The sequence below is a fragment of the Fukomys damarensis genome, unplaced genomic scaffold (genome assembly GCF_012274545.1).
Source record: "Fukomys damarensis isolate Sample0158 unplaced genomic scaffold, DMR_v1.0_HiC HiC_scaffold_27, whole genome shotgun sequence".
Lineage (NCBI taxonomy): Eukaryota > Metazoa > Chordata > Mammalia > Rodentia > Bathyergidae > Fukomys > Fukomys damarensis.
In genome coordinates, this window is record NW_022900939.1 from 47288557 (window position 1) to 47308557 (window position 20001).

The window sequence follows — 20001 nt, forward strand, 5'->3', positions numbered from 1 at the left end:
TGACTTGGTCCCTTTCATCCTGACTTCATATTATCACAAAATTAAACAACGTGGAGTTCTTAACGGTTCAGTTTTCTGACTACCATGCCCACTTTTTAACCGGGTACCAAACTCAAGAGAATTAAGAAAAATGACCTCGTTGTACCCGAAAGGAGGACTAAAATTTTTCACATACCCGAAGTAAGAGGCAAGGAAGAGTTACTTCTCTGGGTGAGTCAGGGAGGGCACACTGCCGGGCCTGCCTGCACATCTGACCTCTCATGGCTGGCAAGGAGATGGGCGTAGGGTTAACACCAGAATGCCATGACTGAACTCAGCAAATCTGCCCAGCCTCTCTGCGACTGTAAGGCATGAAAGTCCAAGCTGGGAGAAAACACGTTAGAGAGACGAGCTTAGGACCTGTCCAATCTTCACGAACCCGCCTCCAGAGTGAGAGGAAACAGTGTACACAAGGAGTGTATGAACAGAATACTCCCATGCCTTAATAAATACAACCGGCTATGCAAATTTCCCTTTATTCTCAAGTCACAATTCATTTCAGTAGAGTTTGCTACCATCTAATGGTCCAAAATTCTCCTTGCCAATGGAGAATAACCACAGATAAGCCAACTGAAAACAAAAGTGTCAGATCTTCAGTGAAGTTGACAGTGGTATTAGACATCCTAAATACTACTTTAAATTCTTAGGTAACGTTTAATCTGTTGTACGACTCTCAATTACACTGAGACATAAAAATATACATTTTTGCATTTATTAGCAAAAATGGTCCAGAAAAAAGAGGGGGTCAAAGTTACAGAGTAAGAGCTAAAAGTTATTTTTAGCTGTACTGGGTACTTCACCATTCCTAAAATATGACTTGAGTTAGGGCAGGGGGAGAAATTAAATCAAAAAGAGAAAAGAGGCAAAATTTTAAAACTAGGAAATGATGGCCAGTGGGGAGAAAGGCCCTAGGCTGCCGAGCTTCACTGGCTGAAATAGTCTTCCAGGCCCTCCATGTCCGCTTCCAGGGAGGAGTTCAGAGAGGACAGAGCACATGACGTATCCTTGGTTTTCTGGACACCTGGTTTGGCTTGAGTTTCTGGTAGGACAGATTCCTTTTTGATGTCTTTTCCACCATTTAGGATCCGCTGGCTCTCATCAAAGAACTGATTGGGATGATTCAAAGAAAAGCCACAATCATCCACCTGTACAGGGAAATGAATTTGTATCACATCAACATATCACAGAGGTGTAACCAGAAGGACACCAACACTGCCCCTGCCCTCACACAGAACTTACTGTCTGCCACACGGACACCAGCTACCCTCCGTCGTGACAGTAATCCACTGCTTACCCTCCACATCAGGCGCAGCTTCAAGTACTCCCCAAACATTAACGGCCACATTTCTACATCCAGTCCCAAGCTGTGCACACTGTTCCTCCTCCCTGCCCAGTGCTAGTTCCCGATCCAAACCCCACATGTGCTCACAGTGACCACCCCTGCTGTGCGGCGTGCGGGACACCTCTCCCTCACCTTCCCAGCCGACCACACGCCCCATCCGGACAGTGTCGAAACTGCTACCGGCTCTTGTTGATGGCCATCTCAAAGTCAATGTGCTGTCAGGGCTGGAGGTGTGGTGCAGCGGTGGAGCACCTGCCTACTGAGTCGGAGGCTCTGGGTGCGAGCCCCAGCACCACCGAACAAAGAAAGTCTGGGTGTTGTGCATTCCACAACGAGAGTCACTGACAGAATACGAATTGCATAGTTCCTTAACTTGTCTACCTCCAGCTCCAAGGAAAGGCTTAGCATACTGTAGACCAATAAATAATTTAAAAATAAATGATCTCAAAATGGCTCTTGATCATTTTGATACAGATCCCTAATAAGTCAGAGCTTATTTGCAAGTCTGGCATACGTAATCTCATTTTGTATATTACAAACTCATTTTGCATAAAGCAATCTAATTTATTGTAACTTCTTCATTCTAACCTTTGGCATTCCTTTTTAGAGAAACTTTTTTTACAAATTTCACTGTGGCTTAGTGGGAAAATGTTAATAGTTTTATGCTCCTTTTCCCAAATACTGTCACTAATCTTTAATTTTGAACACCATTATAACTCATTACTCTGTGCCTTCAATACCTAATGAGAATGTCCAGAGAGAATTAGTACTTTCTGTTTTAGAAGAAGCAACAAGTACTAGTTCCACATTTTGATTCTAGAATTTACTAGAGGTAAACCAAAGTATATTTCTTAATACAAATACTAAGCACTGGATACTCAGTGTCAAACACTGTGTTAAGTGGCATAAACACAAATGTGCCTGCCTATAAACCTATGTGCCGTTGATTCCCACTAGAGCCCTATGGAGGTAGGTACCAGTATTTCCCCAGCTTTTCAGAAGAGGGGTCTGGGAAAGGGAAGTGCCTGGTACCTTGTCCAGGATCACGAACTAGCAAGGCTGGAGACAGGACTAGCAGAGTCCATACTCATAACCAGTAACTGTGTTGTCCTGTTCTTGTGCCAAAGCCAAGCATGTTGTACTCCTATATTGTACATTTTCCTTAAAACTTGAAAATCCTGAATCTTACTGACTTTTACAGAGGTGCAGCACAAGAACAAGACGAGTCATGGAACTTTCTCTGAAATGTGATCTTTTAAGTTGCTCCCTTCACGTTCAACGCACGGGTTAGGCTGAGCTGATCTCGTGCGACACCCCACCCGACTCAAACCCCTGCCTTCTCACACTCTGCAGGTGGAGTTGATAACAGAACACCATTTTTCTTAACTGGGTTACTTTGGTGTCCTTTAGGTGGTTGATATTTTTTGGAGACTATACAACCATTCTATTTCTTTTGCTCATCTACCTTGCATTTACCAATCTTTATATTTCTTTATTTTGAATTGACTGGCACACAGGTATCTAAAAAGTATCTGGTAAATTGAGCCCTGAACTAGCCAGTGTATACCAATCATGCATTTCACATATTAACTGAAGAACTACTATGGATAAGACCCACTTATGAAGAAGCAGTTTTATGAAGAATACATTCGACAAACTCTAAAGAAGTTCTTAGCCTCGTAAGTCATCTACTTAAAAATCTTTTAAAAATGGAGAAGTAGAAGAGGTCACAGGTAAAAGTCTATTACAGTCTGCAGCACCGAAAAACTGACGAGGGAAAGCAAGGGAGACATCTGAGGACATGCTGTTGAGGTACATTAGGAAAACAGAACGAAACCCCTGGGTCAATGAAACTGAGGGACAAGTGCTGGGACGACAAGAGCAAGGCAAAGGGCATGTACAGTGTTCACATGGCCTGGGGCAGAGGGGCCGTGAGACAACAAGAGCCCGGGTGGGAAAGACGGGCAGGAGCTAGGCCTGAGAGGGCCAGGGAAACCAGGCTACGCCACGTAGATGAAGTCTCTGGGGCGCCACTGCCCTCAGAAGCAGGGGTGCGGTTAGAGCCGTGCACGACCTTACAGTGCACTGGGATGGATGGGAAAGGGACGTACAGTTCACCGTGAACTCGCCTGATGGGTGGACCGCAGACAGAAATGGGCACTTTATGGTTATTTATGAACACCACGGTTTCACTGATTCTCTTTAGTGAGATGTTGGAATGCTGGCCAAAATTTTACAGTGGCTTTCACAGACTGATTTAAGATTTATTGTTCAGAACACTAAGATTGCCCAGATCACTGCTGTCCTTTCTTACAACTTTGCTACTTCCAAATATTTCCTGAATGTTTTATGATACATCTATAATTTTTATAATTTTAAGGAATTTGTGAATTTATTATATTTATTTCATCCAGTCCATTAAAATGAGAGATCCAACACACTGCTGCATTTGCATAGTTTCATGAAAAGTTAACTGCCTAACATTTTGATCTGTATTTCTATGAAATACAGAAAATAGTTCCAAGTCACAGAGATGCTATGGAGAAAACCAAAAGAATATGAAGGTTAAAAGTTGTTGGTTCTAAGAAATGTAAATTACATTTCTAGAAAGAGTCAAGGAAGGCAAGACACATAAAGTCGAACTCCCAGAAGGATAAGAAGAAAGATCTTGTTTTACGCATATCACTGTTTCCTTCTCACTTTAAGGAAACCTAAACTGTTGATAGAATATTATGGATATGAAAGCAAGATGAAATTGAATTTCAGTAACAAAAATATATTCAACAGGCCTTGCTTTTATAGCAAAAGATAAGCAGGTGAAGACATTCAAACATCTTACCTTTGAAATATATTTGAAGAGTGCACTTATTCTCATGAATCCCTACTCTGCTTTGTATTTTCGTGAAACATTTAAAGCGGTTCCAGGGCCTTGGTGTGAAGGCTTCGCCCACGGCTGAGGTACGATATTATATCCCAGGTTTCTTTGTGGGTAAGCCCTTGCCCTTCCTAGTTAATTATGGTAAGCTTGGTGTGGTCTATCGAGTAGCTTTGTAACATGATGAAATTACAGTTCCCTTCTTTTTAGTGAACTGCATTTTCTTCTAGACTGGATTTGTCTTTTGGGGATTTCTTTCTCCCACTTTATTTCTGAAGGAAGTATATGTGATTGGCATTCAATTTTGTTCTTTCATTTTTTTTCCCCTTAGAAAAACAAACAGGAACATTCTACCTGCAGGCTTATAGACTCGGACATGTGTACTGGGTGAGCATCTTCAGGATTTGGTCTCATGATTCTGCTTTTTTGTTGTTTGGTACCAGGGATCGAACTTGGGACCTTGCACTTTTGAGGCAGGTGGTGGCACCACTGAGCTAAATCTCCAGCCCTTTTGTGATTCTTCTGAGCCTTGTCCCTTTCCTTGCTTGGTTGCTACTGGTGATTTTTCTTTACGGTTAATGATTCATGTTTTCTACATTCTGCCACCTTTTGTTAGTCAGATTTTGCATCACTGTGGCAAAACACCCGACAGACAACTTAAAGGGAGGAAAGGAACTCTCTGGTTCACAGGTTCCATGGTCAGTTGGTTCTGCTGCTCTTACTGAGTGAGGCAGTCTGTCACAGTGCAAGGGTGTGGCCAGCAGAGCTGCTCCCAAGAAGAACTGGGGAGACAGACACCTAGATCCCTAGCATTCCCTTCCAGGCATGCCACCAAGGACCTAGGTTCCCTCTGCGAGGCTCTATCTAAAGATGCTACCATCTCCCAGCAGTAGCACAGGCTGGGCCAAGCTTCCAGTGCACAGCCTCTGGGGGACATTCACAACTCAAACTCGGTACATATGAAGGTGGAAGATCCCAGGGGCTGCAAAGCATCTAAGACAAGGTCTGTGCAATGGATCGGGGGAAGCTGTGCAGGGCACACCATAACCAGATTTCATCTTCAAAGAACTGGGAAGCCAGGGAAGGTTTTTAAAAGAAGTGTGCTAAAATGATCAAACTTCTTTATTTTAGAGATTCTTCCAGGGCTAGGAGTGTAGCTCATTGGTAAACTGCTGGTCTAGCATGTATGAGGCTTTCAGTTCAGTCCCTACTACCTCAAAAACATCACTATAGCGGGGTGGAGAAGGAAAAGTTGGAATGGGAACATGGGGACTCTGAGATAAGCAGGGAGCTATTCCAGTGTTCCAAGAGAGAGGTGACAGTGGCTTCTGGCCCAGAATGCTAGGAGGTATCTATTATGATGACCCAAGTTAATATAAAAAGGGCTTACATGTATTTCACGTATCCTACTTAAGATATGCAACAGGTTTTAACAAGATTTCTGTAAAGATGTACATGACAGGGAAAAAATTATGCTCAGCTATTTGGAAAATACTGTTCAGAATTGGTCAATGTCCAAAGAGATTTATTTCTGAAGAAAATATTTTCAATTAAAGTTCAGAAATCAGTCTACTCAAGACCTAGTGTTTTCGTGCACATGTGAAACAACAGGGAAGTACTACAGAATTATTTAAATGCTGCTCAGGAAAACTACTGAGGCAAGCAGGCCTCAAGCAGGCTAGCTTCTGACATCTCCTAAATGAATCCCTCTCAAACACTTGTCAGAATCAACACATTCTGTACACAATGACCTTCACATAAACAAGGGTCTCATATTTCTGCCAGAGCAAATGTAGATTTTGAAGGAATGGAGGCAATACTGTTTTACCTATGGGATATTTGGGTTTTAATCAAGAGGCTTTGCAATGACAGCTTATAATGAGGCAGCTGGTATTACAAAAACAGCCATATGGAACTATCATAGTGCTCTTGCAAATGGTATCAATTAACTGGTTCATTTTCAAAACTTTCATCTAAGTGAATTTGATCACAGAGGCCTCAAGAAAATAAGCCTAGGGTTTTATTACAGTGGGGGGTGGTAGGATGGCAGAAACCTGATAATAAAAAGATACTGTTTTTAAATTAGAAAAAATATAAATGGAAGGAGACATTCACATCTAAAACTCTATACTGGGAGACCTAGTGAATACAAACAGCCTTTTTATTTCATTGATTTATGTGAGGTTTAAGCTGACTACTTCTGTATGTGAGAGGATTCAGATAAGTGTCTTTATGAGTCTAAGGTGAGTCTTAAAAATTAGCTATAGTAGCAATATTTTCAGGGGAATAATCAATAGAAGAAAGACTCCAAGACAAATTTTCAGAATTAAAATAAATACTCCCCTATTTTTAGTGCTTATGTCACAAACTCAAAATTTAAGTCTAATTTTTGCATTTTTTTAAAGAGGAGATTAGATAGTAGACCTGAATTCTGAGAGTCCTGAGACCTCTTAATTAAAAGGACTTACAAACAGTTGAGAACATGAAAGAAATTAAAGCTCTCAAGCTGAGCAAGCAAAATAGGAGACGCAGTCTCTGAGGAAGCAAAAGTCCTACCAAACCGGGGCTGCCAAATACACAGTGTGTCTTACAATTCCTTTTCTGAAGAAACCAGAGTTTTGTTATTGTTTGCAGTAGTGGTTTTTGATGTCTAATCTTTTAAATTTTGTAAAAATACATTTTAAAATAAAAATAGCACTTTCTCACGCAGGGTGTAGGGCAGAGACCAGTCCCACAGTGGCCAGGCTCCAGTCCCAAGTCTCCCAAGGCTTTGGGGTAGTTGGACAAGTCATGCAGAGTCGCTGAAGCCCCACCTCTTTGTACATAAACACGAAGGCTGAATCTGATGGCCTGCAGTTCACCCACACTTGCCGTTCTCTGACTCTAGATAGAAAAGCGCGCATGGCCTCCGCACTCATTATAAACACAGAAGCAGATTTCACGGAAGAGTACAGTCCTGGTCAGGCTCACAGCTACACATGACTCAGCCTGGTTTAGACCCAAGCCCTTTCCCAATCAGCACGATCATGCATGGTGGCTTCTCCGGCTTTTACTAATAAGCAGGGATATAAATAATACCGAGCCACAGTTAGATAAGAGCACTAATGCGCTCAAAGGACTTAGTGCTGTGGCTGGCATGCATTGAGGGGTTCTACTGATATTACCACCATTTTAATTATTATTGGCAATTTTATAGAAGATGTTTTTCCTATGAACTCTTTATCAAGCAAGAAATTCTATAAACCCAAAATAGGAAATTTGCTTTGTGACAACTTAACAGAAAATTTAAAACTTAGCATGACTTTTTTAAAAGCCTGCTAGCTGGTGAGGAACTGGGGGGACTATAGATCCCTATGAGACCAGATAATGCCGTAGATTCCATAAAAATGTCCGTGTACTCGGAGGCATGTTTTAGGAGATAATGGACCTGAAGTCTGTCCTTGGACGTGGGTTCCTGCTTGGGATGAAGGGTTGTGAACTGGGCCCGTGGGCGGAATCTCCCTTGCAGATGTGTTGTTTGCTTGCACAAAGCCCTGGGTTTGTCCATGTGAATGCCCATAACAGCACACGAATTAGGGCGCTGTAGTTCCTTCCACACCCTCGCTCTCACTAGGTCTCCAACTCTGGGCCCTGGCTTTGCACCTTTGAACCCTGTGACACACTGAGTCACTCAGCACTCATCCAATTACCCAGCAGGCCCTCTGTCCTGAGGCGGCGGACCGGATAGAAACCAATCAAGCTCTCTGACTCCCTCCCATGTGCTGTGCTGCCACGAGGGTGAGTGTGGCTTAGGAAGTAGACTAGACCAACAGGACAGGGCAGCCGCAAGCAGAAGGATCCGATTCTCTGCATGGAAGATGGAAAAAAGCCTTTGGTTCTCCTGGGTAGCTCTGAAAAAGTCCAGGGTTGGCAGGCTCAGGATGATGGCTCAGATTTGGCCCACTGCCTATTTTTATAGACCGAGCTTTACTTGTCCTCAGCCATACATATTCATTTATAATACACACTCTCTATGGCTGCTTTTGCACTACAGCAGCACAAGTGAGTAACTGACAGAGACCACACAGATTATAAACCTAAAGTTCTACAACCTGGCTCTTTACAAAGTGTTTCCCAGACTATGGTCTTGTCCCTACAGAGAGCAGTGGGCATCACTTGCACTAACGTAAGGTTAATCTCATGACGTTGCTTCTCCCAGTTACAAGGTCCTTGGTTTTACAGCATCCATGCTTAGTTCTCTGGCCCTTTATAGATTTTGTAAATTCCTAATGAGACGTAATATATTCTTTTGTGCTGGAAAAAGCTAGTGTTTCTAATACTATCACTAAAAACCTTGAATGAAACTCAGAATAACACAAGTGACAAAGAATTAGGCCATAAAGATTAGCAAAATGTACTCACATTATGGATCATCTCGAAGTACTTCTGACAGGCTACCTGGTAATGTGTCCCCTTTACTAAATCCAGAATCTAAAATGAATGAGGAAAAGAGAAAAAAAATAGAAATTAAGTTTCTTCTGACCCACAGCAGCTCCCAGTGTCGGCCTTTTCATAATCTTTATCCCAGTGAGGAAACACAATCATGCGCATGTTGTACTTCTGTACATTGGACTCTGTGGTAACTGTGACACTGCGGAGTCGCTGTCTAGGTCAGCATTAAACTACAGATGACAAGGGACAGTAGGCCAGCCTCTGACCTACCATTTGTGAATTTTACTAACTTTACCCTGACAAGATGAAAACAGACCCCTGTATTATGACTGTGACACTTACTGTCGCAGTATCATATTGCAACATCTCTCCCAGTTGTAGATGTAAATCTAGCAATCCAATGGTTGGTGCATGAAGCAATCAAGTATACTATTGAGATTTTTATTTTCTACATTACTTGTTTCTGTAGATCCAGCAAAAAGTACCACTGTGTGCCCGTCGGGAGAGTTTAACAAATCCTTTGGATGAATATCTGTGCAGAGGGGACACTTGCAGCTTCAATCAGATTTATCCTTCCAAAAATAAAGTTATTTCTAGGAGAGCTCAGCAGAACCTGAGAGTGGATAATGTACTCTGAATACCTATTAGGAACATCATCCTATCTTTTGTAAATACATCTTGCTTTCCAATTCTGTTTCATGTAAGCTTTTTGGAGTGGTGCAAATGCCATTCGTATCAGCAAACCGCAATGCCAGTTGAAATTTGTGAAGTTTCATTGCCCTCCCTGACTTCCAAATAAATAAAATGTATATTTGGCCTATTTGTCAAACACAGTAAAATGCTGGAATTAGCAGATAACCTCAAATGAAGGGAAATGCAATTCTGGGGAAACGTTAATGTCTACCTCTTTTCAAAAGGCTGGCCCTCCTGTCATAAGAAATGAACACAAAGTCTCAGATTCCTGCCAGCCTCATTAATGAACACAGCTTTGCATCCTCTGACAGAGACACTAGACAATTACAGCTGCAGACAGGGCATCATGCAATACTGACAAGAATGTGCTTAAAAGACTTTTTCACTGTCTTGTAGATTACATTTCTAATTCCATGTTACCCTTCCTTAAGTCTCATGTGAAAGATCTGTGTATATGCCAACTAGTCACAACCCAGGATCCTGCCTGTCTGCCTATTTCACCCATTGTTCTTGAATTATTAGGGGGGGAAAAAGAATGTATTTAAGATGAATAATACCCTAATGCTTTTCCACAAAGACACTCAAATCGTTTTCAGATAAATTTGCAAGTAATTATTTGCCAACATCAAGAAAAGCATTAATATCTATGAAACAGAATTTTGAAGAACCAAGACTTCAAGCATAAATTTAAGATTTAAACGATACCACAAATGTCCAGAAGAGAAGATGAATTCACAGAAATTAAGCTACCATGTGGCATATACATTCCTTTTATCGAAAAACAAAACAATGAAGGAAAGGGAGAGGGGAAAAGTGAAGAAGGGACAGGAAAAAAGGAAATAAGCTTTTGTAGATAAAGAGGGGAGGGGATTGAAGGGAAGGAAGGGGAATGGGAAAAAAGCAAGACGTATCATACATACAAGTATGAATTCTATGACGTGTGTTACCACATCTAAAATGTACCAGTAAAATAAAACAAGACATGGAGATTATAAAATGGTGAAAGTAAACAAGTACTCCATTAGAGATTGCAAAGTATAGTTCAGTAAAGCTTACAATGAAAACCAAAGCAATACATCCACCGTGTTTTATATAAAAGATATATATCAATTTCTTACTATGTGTAGATAAAATAGAAATACAAGTCTCTTCCTTGCAAAGTAAATATGTAACTTTGAACATATAATGTAATACATGTGTGGGAAGCATGAGACAGTCATTAACAAATATTTAGTATGGTGATATGCACATTTAAAAAGTTATTAAGGAAAACTGACACATAAGCCACAGAATTTGAGAAAGGCCAGTTTTTTAAAATGTTGGGTTCTTCTAAAAAAATTAAAATTAGATTAAGCACACATGCTGTCTGCTACAATCTTATCCCACTTCCAGAGCTGGCTCTTCTATAGTTCCCCTTTTAATTTATCTTTCTAGGAAGAATTCTGGTTTGAAATTTGCTTGGAAACCCGCAAATCATTCAACCATGAAGATATTATTATCTTCCTTACAGAGATGAAGAAATATATCTTGTTAAAATAGGGACACCAGTCTCATGAGGTGGACAATTTAAAAATAGTTTAAAAATTACGTGCAACTTAATCTTGCTTTCCTTAAGAGGAATAGACAGGAAAACTCGCATCCTTTTAAAGTTAAAATAAAAATACAAAATGTTACTCAAAAAATTCAACAGCTAGCCAGGTAACCCATGCCTATAATCCCAGTACTCTGGGAGGCTGAGGCAGGACTGTAAGTTTGAGCCTGGTCTGGGGAATTTAATGAGATACTGTCTCAAAACAAAGACCCTGGGTTCACACCTGTCCAGAGGAAAAAAATTAACAGTATAAGCGTCAAAACAGGGAGCTCATTGCTAGAATCTGAGACTACAGATGGAGCCTCGGCCCTGCTGGTGGGCAGATGTGGAGACAGAAGTGCCGCCCACAGGGGCCACAAACTTTGAAAAGTTCCGAGTGGAAGCGCTCCCTGAGAATGTGTGTATAACCCCTCCCTCCCCTTCCTGAACAATTCCTAAATCAAAGGAACCACTTTTAAAACGCAGCTTGTTTGTTACATATTAGCATTTACCTCAGAGTCCACCCACTAAACAACATGATTAGACAGCCTTTCCGTGTAGTTCATGCCAAGTGTGACACCGAGAATCTCTTGGTGTGAGCCACAGACCCACCTTGCCAACTTCGACTGTCTCCCACAGGATGCTGATGCTCTAGCATGCGTACAGGGAACACAACTTACATTTTTGCACTCCTGTGGTTCAGTTTTTCTGAAATGAACAACACTGGCAAATCCTGTGTTAAGATACTCTGTAAGTAGCTCTATTTTAAAGATAGCATGATAGCTTGTTGATTGGTAGGATGCTAAGGCAGGGAATATAAAGCTAAAAATGAGAAGGAAAGGGAAATTAATAAGTAAGACACTAAAATCCAATTTGTGCTAAAAAAAAAAATTTTAAATCTGATAAACACCAAAAAGCAAGAAAAAAGAGATGCTGGCACAGACTCTGGAATCTGGGGCCAGAATCAAAATGCTCCAAAAGGTAAAGAAGAAAAAGGATGGACTGGTCCAGGCAACACAATGCATTCTGTGACAGTTTTTGCTTTTCTAGCACAGATTCTGAGGACCCAGACCCCCATAACAAGATTATTCCTGTATTAGTCCATTTCTGTTGCTATAATAAAATACTAGAAGCTGGAGACCTTAAAAATGAGGGTTAGTTCACAGAGTACAAGATGGGGGCAATCTCCTGCGTTCCGCTCCTGGTGAGGGTGGTGAGCAGTCACTTGCGGAATGAAGAGATCACTGGGAGATTCCAAAAGTCTGAGAGCCTCGGTGTCTGCTTGCCCTTTCCTTAACAACCACTCTGACGCTGATCCTTCTGAGGCTGTGCCTCATTAGAGAGTGAGCCCACAGGAAGGTGAAGATGCCGCTGCCTAGCAACACTGCCACAGGGAGGGTGAGCGCCAACCAGCTCCTGAACCCCTGGACTCGCCCACGCACGGCCCCCATGGCCCGCCCAAGACTACAGGCAGGGCGTCCTGTGTGGGCCAGGAACAGAAGGGTCAGGACGGACCTCTACAGAGAGCTGGCCACTCATAGGACCAGTAATCGTGAGGAGACGACATGTGGAAGGAAGCAGGAAGAAGAATGAACCAGGTGTGGGGAATGCGGACAGCCAGGGAAATGAGTAAGTGCGATGGAGTCCAAGCCTGTGGTGGGTGGCTGGTCAACGTCAAAGTGTAACCCACAGCTGGCAAAGCACTCTGAGTTCTCACTTCCCACCCCGAAAGAACCAAAGCGCACACTTGCTTTTTCCTGCACATAGCATAATTCCAGAGACCGGTTCACCAAAGATTAGAGGAAACCGAAGTGAGGGCCAACTCTGAGGCCTTGGGCTGGAAGTTTCCTTAGTGCTTTCAGAGCTTAACTGAGCACTCTGCACAATCATACCGAATTATTAAAGAAAAAGTTTCTTCGGAGCTCTTACAATACAGTGTTGGTCAAATGACAGTATTTCAAGACTAAAATACAAAATGTCAAGTGTGATATTCCACTTACTGTTCTAGTCTAGTTCACTGGTAATCAGGCTATGAAAAATTGAGAAGTAATGATATCAAACTACTGTAGTTAGGTTATTCATATTCTGTAGCTTTTCTCTATATATACTTTTATCTATTCTTTATTAGTTGACTAAATTCCACCAAGAAGAGTATTAGATTTTTTAAAAATAAAACAAGGTGGTTTTTCACTTAAATAGCTCATCAGTTAGATGTGGTGGTTCCTTCCAACAATGGGAGGATGAGTCAGGAAGATCACAAATTTGGGCCCTGCCTGGGCAATTTAGCCATTTAGTGAGACCCTGCCCCCAAACACTTAACAAAGACTGTAGATGTAGCAAAGCACAGAGGCGGGACACTTAAACACCTCTCCCTTCCTGTTCCCGCCTCCTCAATTCAGCATCACCTCCTTCTGCTCCCTGAGGCCCTCCCTCACTGGCAGCTCAGTGCCAAGTTTTCCACCTGTGAAGGTGCAATTTTCTGCGGTCAGAACATTACAGATCAAGAGTTTTCTGAGTTGGGCTTCCCCGTCTATGCATATAGTTACCCGAGCCATTCTACCTTCAAATGTCTCAAGAACACACCCTTTCCTCACCACTGGCCAGGCCGCGTCATTTCCTTCTTAGTGCAAAGCATTTGATTTACCCTTTCCTCCCCCAAAGGAGCTTCCACACTGATGCCAGAGAAACTCCTATTCGGGGCTGGCTCTCGCCCTGCCCAGGACGCTATCCCTCAGGACTCACGGGTCTGGGCTCTCTGCCCGGCTCCCCTTCCCTCCTGATCATCCAGCCACTGGGGTCCCCACACTCAGGCCCAGCTTTTCCAACATCTCCTTTGGAAATGCAGGTCACCTAGTGGTGACTCCTCAAACAATCTCCTAAGACATTATCTGACTGGTTTAATCCAGAGTTTACATTTCTTCAAGGCAGGACCCAATTTCCATGATCTCCCTGAAGTAGAGTTCCTCAGAAGGCACCCGGGCAGCCTTAAACCCATCCCCGGCTCACCTGGGACATCCCCTTCCTTCCCCTTGACTCCACCTAGTTCTCTTTCAACACCCTCACTGGTCCGTCTGTCTCCGGGAATACCAACCCCACCAAAGTGAGGGGTGTCTCCTTAGCTTTATGCATGACTGTACCTCGGGTGGTAACCTAATCCTTCATCCATTCATCCGCTTGCTGGGCTTGCTGGCGTGTCTCACTGCGCTCCACCGGAAAAGTCCTCTCAACGTGCAGCCCCAGCACCAGTGTCACTCCCTATGGGAAACGCTCCTTCCACTCCCTCCTCAAAGAAGAGCTCTCCCTTCTCATTCTACAGCACTTTTTTTCTTCTTTGGTGTTTGGGACAGAGTCTCATTATGTGGTTGAGGCTGGCCTCAAACTCAGCAATCCTCCTGCCTCAGCCTCCTCAGTGGTAGGACTACATTACCACCACACCTGGCTTCTAAAACACTTTTCACATCTTTTTATTAAGCAGTCATCATGCTTTATTATAGTTAAATGGGTACCAAGAATTCTTGTGAAGTAATTTAAACTACTACCCAAAATTTTTCAGTGCATACCAACATTTTGGGTTAAAGGATTTAAACTTTAGGCAACATCAACTTTAGGTAACAACTAAGCGACTTGGAACGGGAAAGGAGTAGGAAGGGATGAAAATGAGAGCAATTGTGAAAAGCCTGCTTAGAGACACGCAGAAAGCAGAGCCAGCCTCAGTTCCATGGTTCAGTTACCGATTCTAATTGTGCTCTGAGTATTCTATTTTTTTGTCCAGATTTAAAAGCAAGTCAGTTCAGAATCACTATGCCCTATGGTCTTTAAAAAATGGTGACATTTTTATTTTAAAAGATCTTATAAAAAGAGATGCATCACATCCTGGAAACGGAAGCTGCATTGCACACCAGGAAGCCAGAAATGGCTTCAAGCTAAGAGATTAAGAACATGAAATACTAATTTCCTGTGTACTTGAAGATGGCTTCTAAAAAGGGTAGATGGCTGGAAGTACATGGTACAAAATTAGTTTTTAAAAAAGAACTAAGGAGAATAGCTTCATGGCTGTAACTAGAAGGGCTGGATTTTATGTGTGTCCTATCGTAAGCAACAGCATCATGTACCATAGAATGAATTCCTGTCGATATCAGTAATGAATAAAATAACCACAAAGGTGTAAACTAGACAATACTCACAAAAGATGACATTTTCTAACTTAAAACAATTTTAGCTAAACATTAAACCACCTAAAATTAAAGACCCAGTCAAGAAATGGGCTAGAGAAATGAACAGACACTTCCAAGTGGTCAACAAATGTATCAAAAAGTGTTCAACATCAAGGGCCATGAGAGAAATGCAAATTAAAACAATGCTAAGATCCCATCTTACTCCAGAAGGAATGGCGATCATTAGAAAATCAGTAACAAATGCTGTCACGGCTGGGAGGAAAAAGAAACCTTCCTGCACTGTTGGTGAGAAAGCAAACTAGTACAACTACCATGAAAATCAGTATGGAAATTTCCGAAAGAATTAAAGTTAGAAATTCCATAGGACCCAGCTGTCCCCCTGCTAGGTGTCTTCCCCAAGAGCTTAAGTCATCATCCTACAGAGATATTTGTGTACCAGTGTTTATAAGCAGCACAATATTTAACAGTTAAATCCTGCAAGCAGCCCATATATGCCTCAACAGGTGATTGGATAAAGAAAATATCTATATATAATGGAATACAACTCAGCTATAAAGAATGACAGATATGTGTAGGAAAAGAGATGCACCTGGAAAGCATAATATGGAGTGAAATAAACACATATGCTTGAATACTATATGGTGTATCTCATCTGAGTGAGGCAAAGTGAACACAGAATGAATAAGGATGGACAGAAGAGACAAGGGGACAGCTCTTGTCCAGTATGGAAGTGGTTCAAGGGAACAAGGTGTGGGGTGAGGAGAAGGGGGAATGAGAGGAATAAAGACTTGCCGTGTACAGCACCCTAATAACCCCATTAATGTAAACCCTATATACCATCACATGAGCTAAGGCAAATAATATCCACAAGTAGAAAACAGGTGATAGGGAAATATGGGGGGCAGGTGGTAAATGGAAAAAAAACTAATCTGTGTCCCAAAGATGACTGTAAATGCATGAATTGTAAACATGTACTAAAATAAGTAAATTAAAATTTAGTGACTACGGCATGTGACTTGACTTTCAATGTAATTTTTAACTACACTGAGTAATTTTTAAAGGATTATTTATGACCTATTATTTAAAAAGAAAAAATAAATTTAGATGTTCAGTGTTTTTGTGATAAAGCCCAAAATACAAGCATGGCCTTCTGCCACCAACGCTAATGCTCAGCTTTCCATGTTTTCCTTAACGCAGTTCTGAGATCTACTGAGAACAATGTACACATTTTCAACTACAACACTAAGAGAAATAAACCTAAGAGCAGCAATCAAAGTACTGTTCTCAGGAATCAAGGGATCTTAGAAGAACAGACACAAAAGCCACCCTTAGGAGCAGTTACTCTTGGCCTTCGGCCCAGCATGCCAGAGCAGACCAGCAGCAGCCTGCAAGGCTCTAGGCAGCAGAGGAGCCCTGCAGCAGCTTGTGACCCTCTGGTGACCCACTGCTTCTGTCCAGCACTCCAGAAGAGCCCAGCTGTGCAGGCGCCAACACAACAGTGTCTGTGTCCTCCCCTCCCCGTGAACAAGAGAAAGAGGGCCTCTCTGAGGCTCCCAGATGAAAATTGAAGCCCACATGAAAAATGAAGAAAATCTGCGATAAGGACACACCACACCACCATAGTCGGAAAGTCGGAGGGACCAGCACCTCACATCAGAACCCAGTCTAACTTCAGGGGAAAGACAGCTGGAATCTGCAGTAGAACCCTGCACAGTTCAACCCAGCAGGAGGTCAGAGATCTCAACTTGGGCCTTGCAGCCAGAAACGAGCCTGAACCTCGGGGACAGCTGCTGGCTTGCTGAGACTAATTAACTCAGATCTGCACACGTCTGCCCACTCTGCCTACTGTGTCAGCAGAGGCATACCCTGAGGGAGGCCCTCTGTTTCTATTTGTATTTTTTATTTTCAAAGTAATATTTTTATCTTTAATCATTTAAGACATTTTATCTCTCTTAAAATTTTTTCCTATGTTTATCTTCTTTTTCTTTCTTTCTCTTCTCTCCCACCTTGATCTTCACTACTCTCCCTTTTTGTTCCTGTTCCTATCCTAATTTGAATTTATTTTCTTTATTATCCTTTTCTTCTTTTTTCTTTTTCTCAATTGTCATTAGTTTTAAAAGAAAGTGATTACAGCCTCTAGCCTCCCTCTGCTGTTAGTTTGTCCTGTTCTCGTATTTTGTTGTCTTCTCCTCTTCTCTTCAACAGCTTCCTAGAGTTTGTGTGATCTTCCTGTGTCCTCTGACCTCACTTCTGAACTTTCTCTGTCCTATCTATCCCTCCCTCCCCAACTCATTCCAAGTCCCAATCCCAAATGGTAAAGCTGCTATAATGAAGTTCATTCACTATAAACATATTTTGGGCTGGTCCTCAATGGTGATTTAATTCGCACAGTTAAAGGTGATACATTAATCCCTGCCACAAATTGTCATTGTCTAAGCTGTGCTTCACGCTATTGTGTTGCTGATTGTATCACTTGGGCTAAGGTGTTGTGATTGATCCAATCAGTTGTCCTTCCTGGTATAATGAAAATGAGATTGCCTCAGGGTCATCAGAGACTCAAAATTTAAAGACCCACTATGTCTGGAAGACTGAGGTATTAACCCAGGAATTAAAACAAAGACAGTACCAACAACACAAATAGAAATGAGAAGACATTTAAACAAGACTCAAACACAGACTTCAAGCTCACCAAGAGTAAACTCTGGGTGAAATAAGGTGGAAAAGTTTGACTGTGAACCATCTGGACACCTTGAACTACTAGCACAGGAAGTAACAAGACAAATAAATGAGGCTCTAGAAAAATTCAAAACAGAAATAATTTCCCAGATAACCACAGATGGTGAGAAGAATGAAAGACATGATTAGAGACTCTAGAACAGAAGCATGTAAAAAAAAAAAAAAAAAAGAGCTCAGGACCATGATGAAAACCATGAATGCCCAGGATAGGAAAGAAATGGAATCCATGATATAGATTCAAACAGATATCCAGGAGATTAAAAACTCTATAGAAAGCATTTGAAGCAGAATCAACAAATGTGAAGATCTTCACATAGGATTGAGGTCAGTGACCATGAAAAGAGAGATCTCTTAAAAACATTAAGGGATCATGAGACATCAGTCCAATAACTCTTAGATGACACAAAGAAGAATAATATAAGACTGACAGGAATCCATGAAGTAACAGGAGAAAGTATAAATGACATAAAAAAAAATCTGTTCATGGAATTAATGACAGAAAACTTGCCAAATGGAGGGGAAGAATTTGACACACAGATAAGTGAGGCATATAGGACTCCAACTCGCCATGATCAAAAAAAAAAGTCTTCACCTAGACATATAATAAGATCCCAGTAACCCAAGAGAAGAACAAAATACAAGCAGTTAGAGAAAAGAAACAAATCACATGCAAAGGAAAGAGCATCAGAATCACAGTAGACTTTTCAACACAAACCCTTAAGTCAAGGAGAGAATGCAGTTAGTATTTCAAGTCCTAAAAGAAAACAACCTCCAACCTACACTGATGTATCCTGCAAAACTTTCTTTCAAAACCGATGGGGAAATAAGATACTTCCACAACAAAGAACACCTGAGAAATTTCATGAACAACACACCAGCACTCCAAACACTTCCAAACAATAATCTGGAAAATGAAAATGAAGGACACAACTCCGTAAGGGCCAACAGAGCAAATATACCAGGCAAGGCAAGAAATTAAAAGAGAGGGGAAAATAAAAACTAAAAGAACCAACAACAGGAAAAAAAGACAATGAAAAGTCAATACACAACAGTTGTAACCATCAACATTAATGGCTCAATTCACCAATCAAAAGAAATAGACTGGAAGAATGGACAAAGAAACAAAAGCCAACAATATGCTGTATACAAGAAGCCCACTTATTCCACAAAAAAATTCACAGACTGAGAGTAAAAGGATGGAAAACAGTTCCCCATGTGACAGGAGACAAGAAAAAAACAGGGGTAGCTATCTTATTTGCAAGCAGAGTAGATTTCAAACCAAAACTAATTCAGAGAGATAAAGAAGGCCACTTCATCTTGTAAAGGGAACAATACAAGAGGGAGAAATGGTAATCATAAAAATATATGCACCAAATACTAATGCCCCAACTATACAAAACAAATATTAAGGGATATGAAAAACAAAATAAGCACTAATACAATTGTACTGGGGGACCTCAATACTCCACTGACACAAATAGATCTAGACAAAAAAAAATCAACAATGAAATAACACAACTGAACCAAGTCTTTGAAGAAATGGACTTACTAGATGTCTACAGAGTATTCCACCCCACAAAACCAGAATATACATTCTTCTCGGCTGTGCACAGGTCATTCTCCAAAATAGATCTCATAGCTCATAGAACATGCTTAAGTAAATGCAAAGGAATTGAAGTTATCTCCTGTATATTATCAGACAATAGTGCAATAAAACTGGTGATCAAGAGCCTAAGAAACCACAAGAACTTCACAAACACATGCAAATTAAATAACACCCTGCTGAACAACCATTGGGACACCAAGGAAATTAGAGAAATGAGACTATTTCTACAATTAAATGATAATGCCAATACAACATTCAGGAATCTCTCAGACAAAATGAAAGTAGTTCTACCAGGGAAATTCATAGCAGTGAATGCCCAAAGTAGGAAAACAGAACAAGCTCAAATAACCAACCTAAAGCTTAACCTTAAGCTTCTAGAAAAAGGAGCAAGACAAACTAAAACCTTGTACAGGGAGGAAATTATAAAGATCAGAGGAGAAACTAATGCAATGGAGACTAAGAGAACGACACAAAAACATCAACAAATCAAAGAGTTGGTTTTTCAGAATAAATAAAATTGATAAACCCTTACCC

At 41.3% G+C, this 20001-nt stretch overlaps 1 protein-coding gene across 7 annotated transcripts in view; it reads right to left on the minus strand.

Moving 5' to 3' along the window:
* Positions 1 to 514: 514 nt before the first annotated feature.
* Prim2 (DNA primase subunit 2) overlaps positions 515 to 20001 on the minus strand; it is a 240738-nt gene continuing 221251 nt past the window's right edge. For 3 of the 7 annotated variants that reach the window (XM_010617879.2, XM_033756654.1, XM_010617876.2), the window contains 2 exons: positions 8658 to 8726; positions 515 to 1184 (listed from right to left, as the gene is read on the minus strand). In XM_010617879.2, the coding sequence (XP_010616181.1) occupies positions 963 to 1184; positions 8658 to 8726 (291 nt within the window). In that variant the 3' untranslated portion in view covers positions 515 to 962. Of the gene's footprint in view, positions 1185 to 8657; positions 8727 to 20001 lie in introns of those variants that run through there. The other 4 variants (XM_010617877.2, XM_010617882.2, XM_010617880.2 and 1 more) reach the window with 4 other exon arrangements.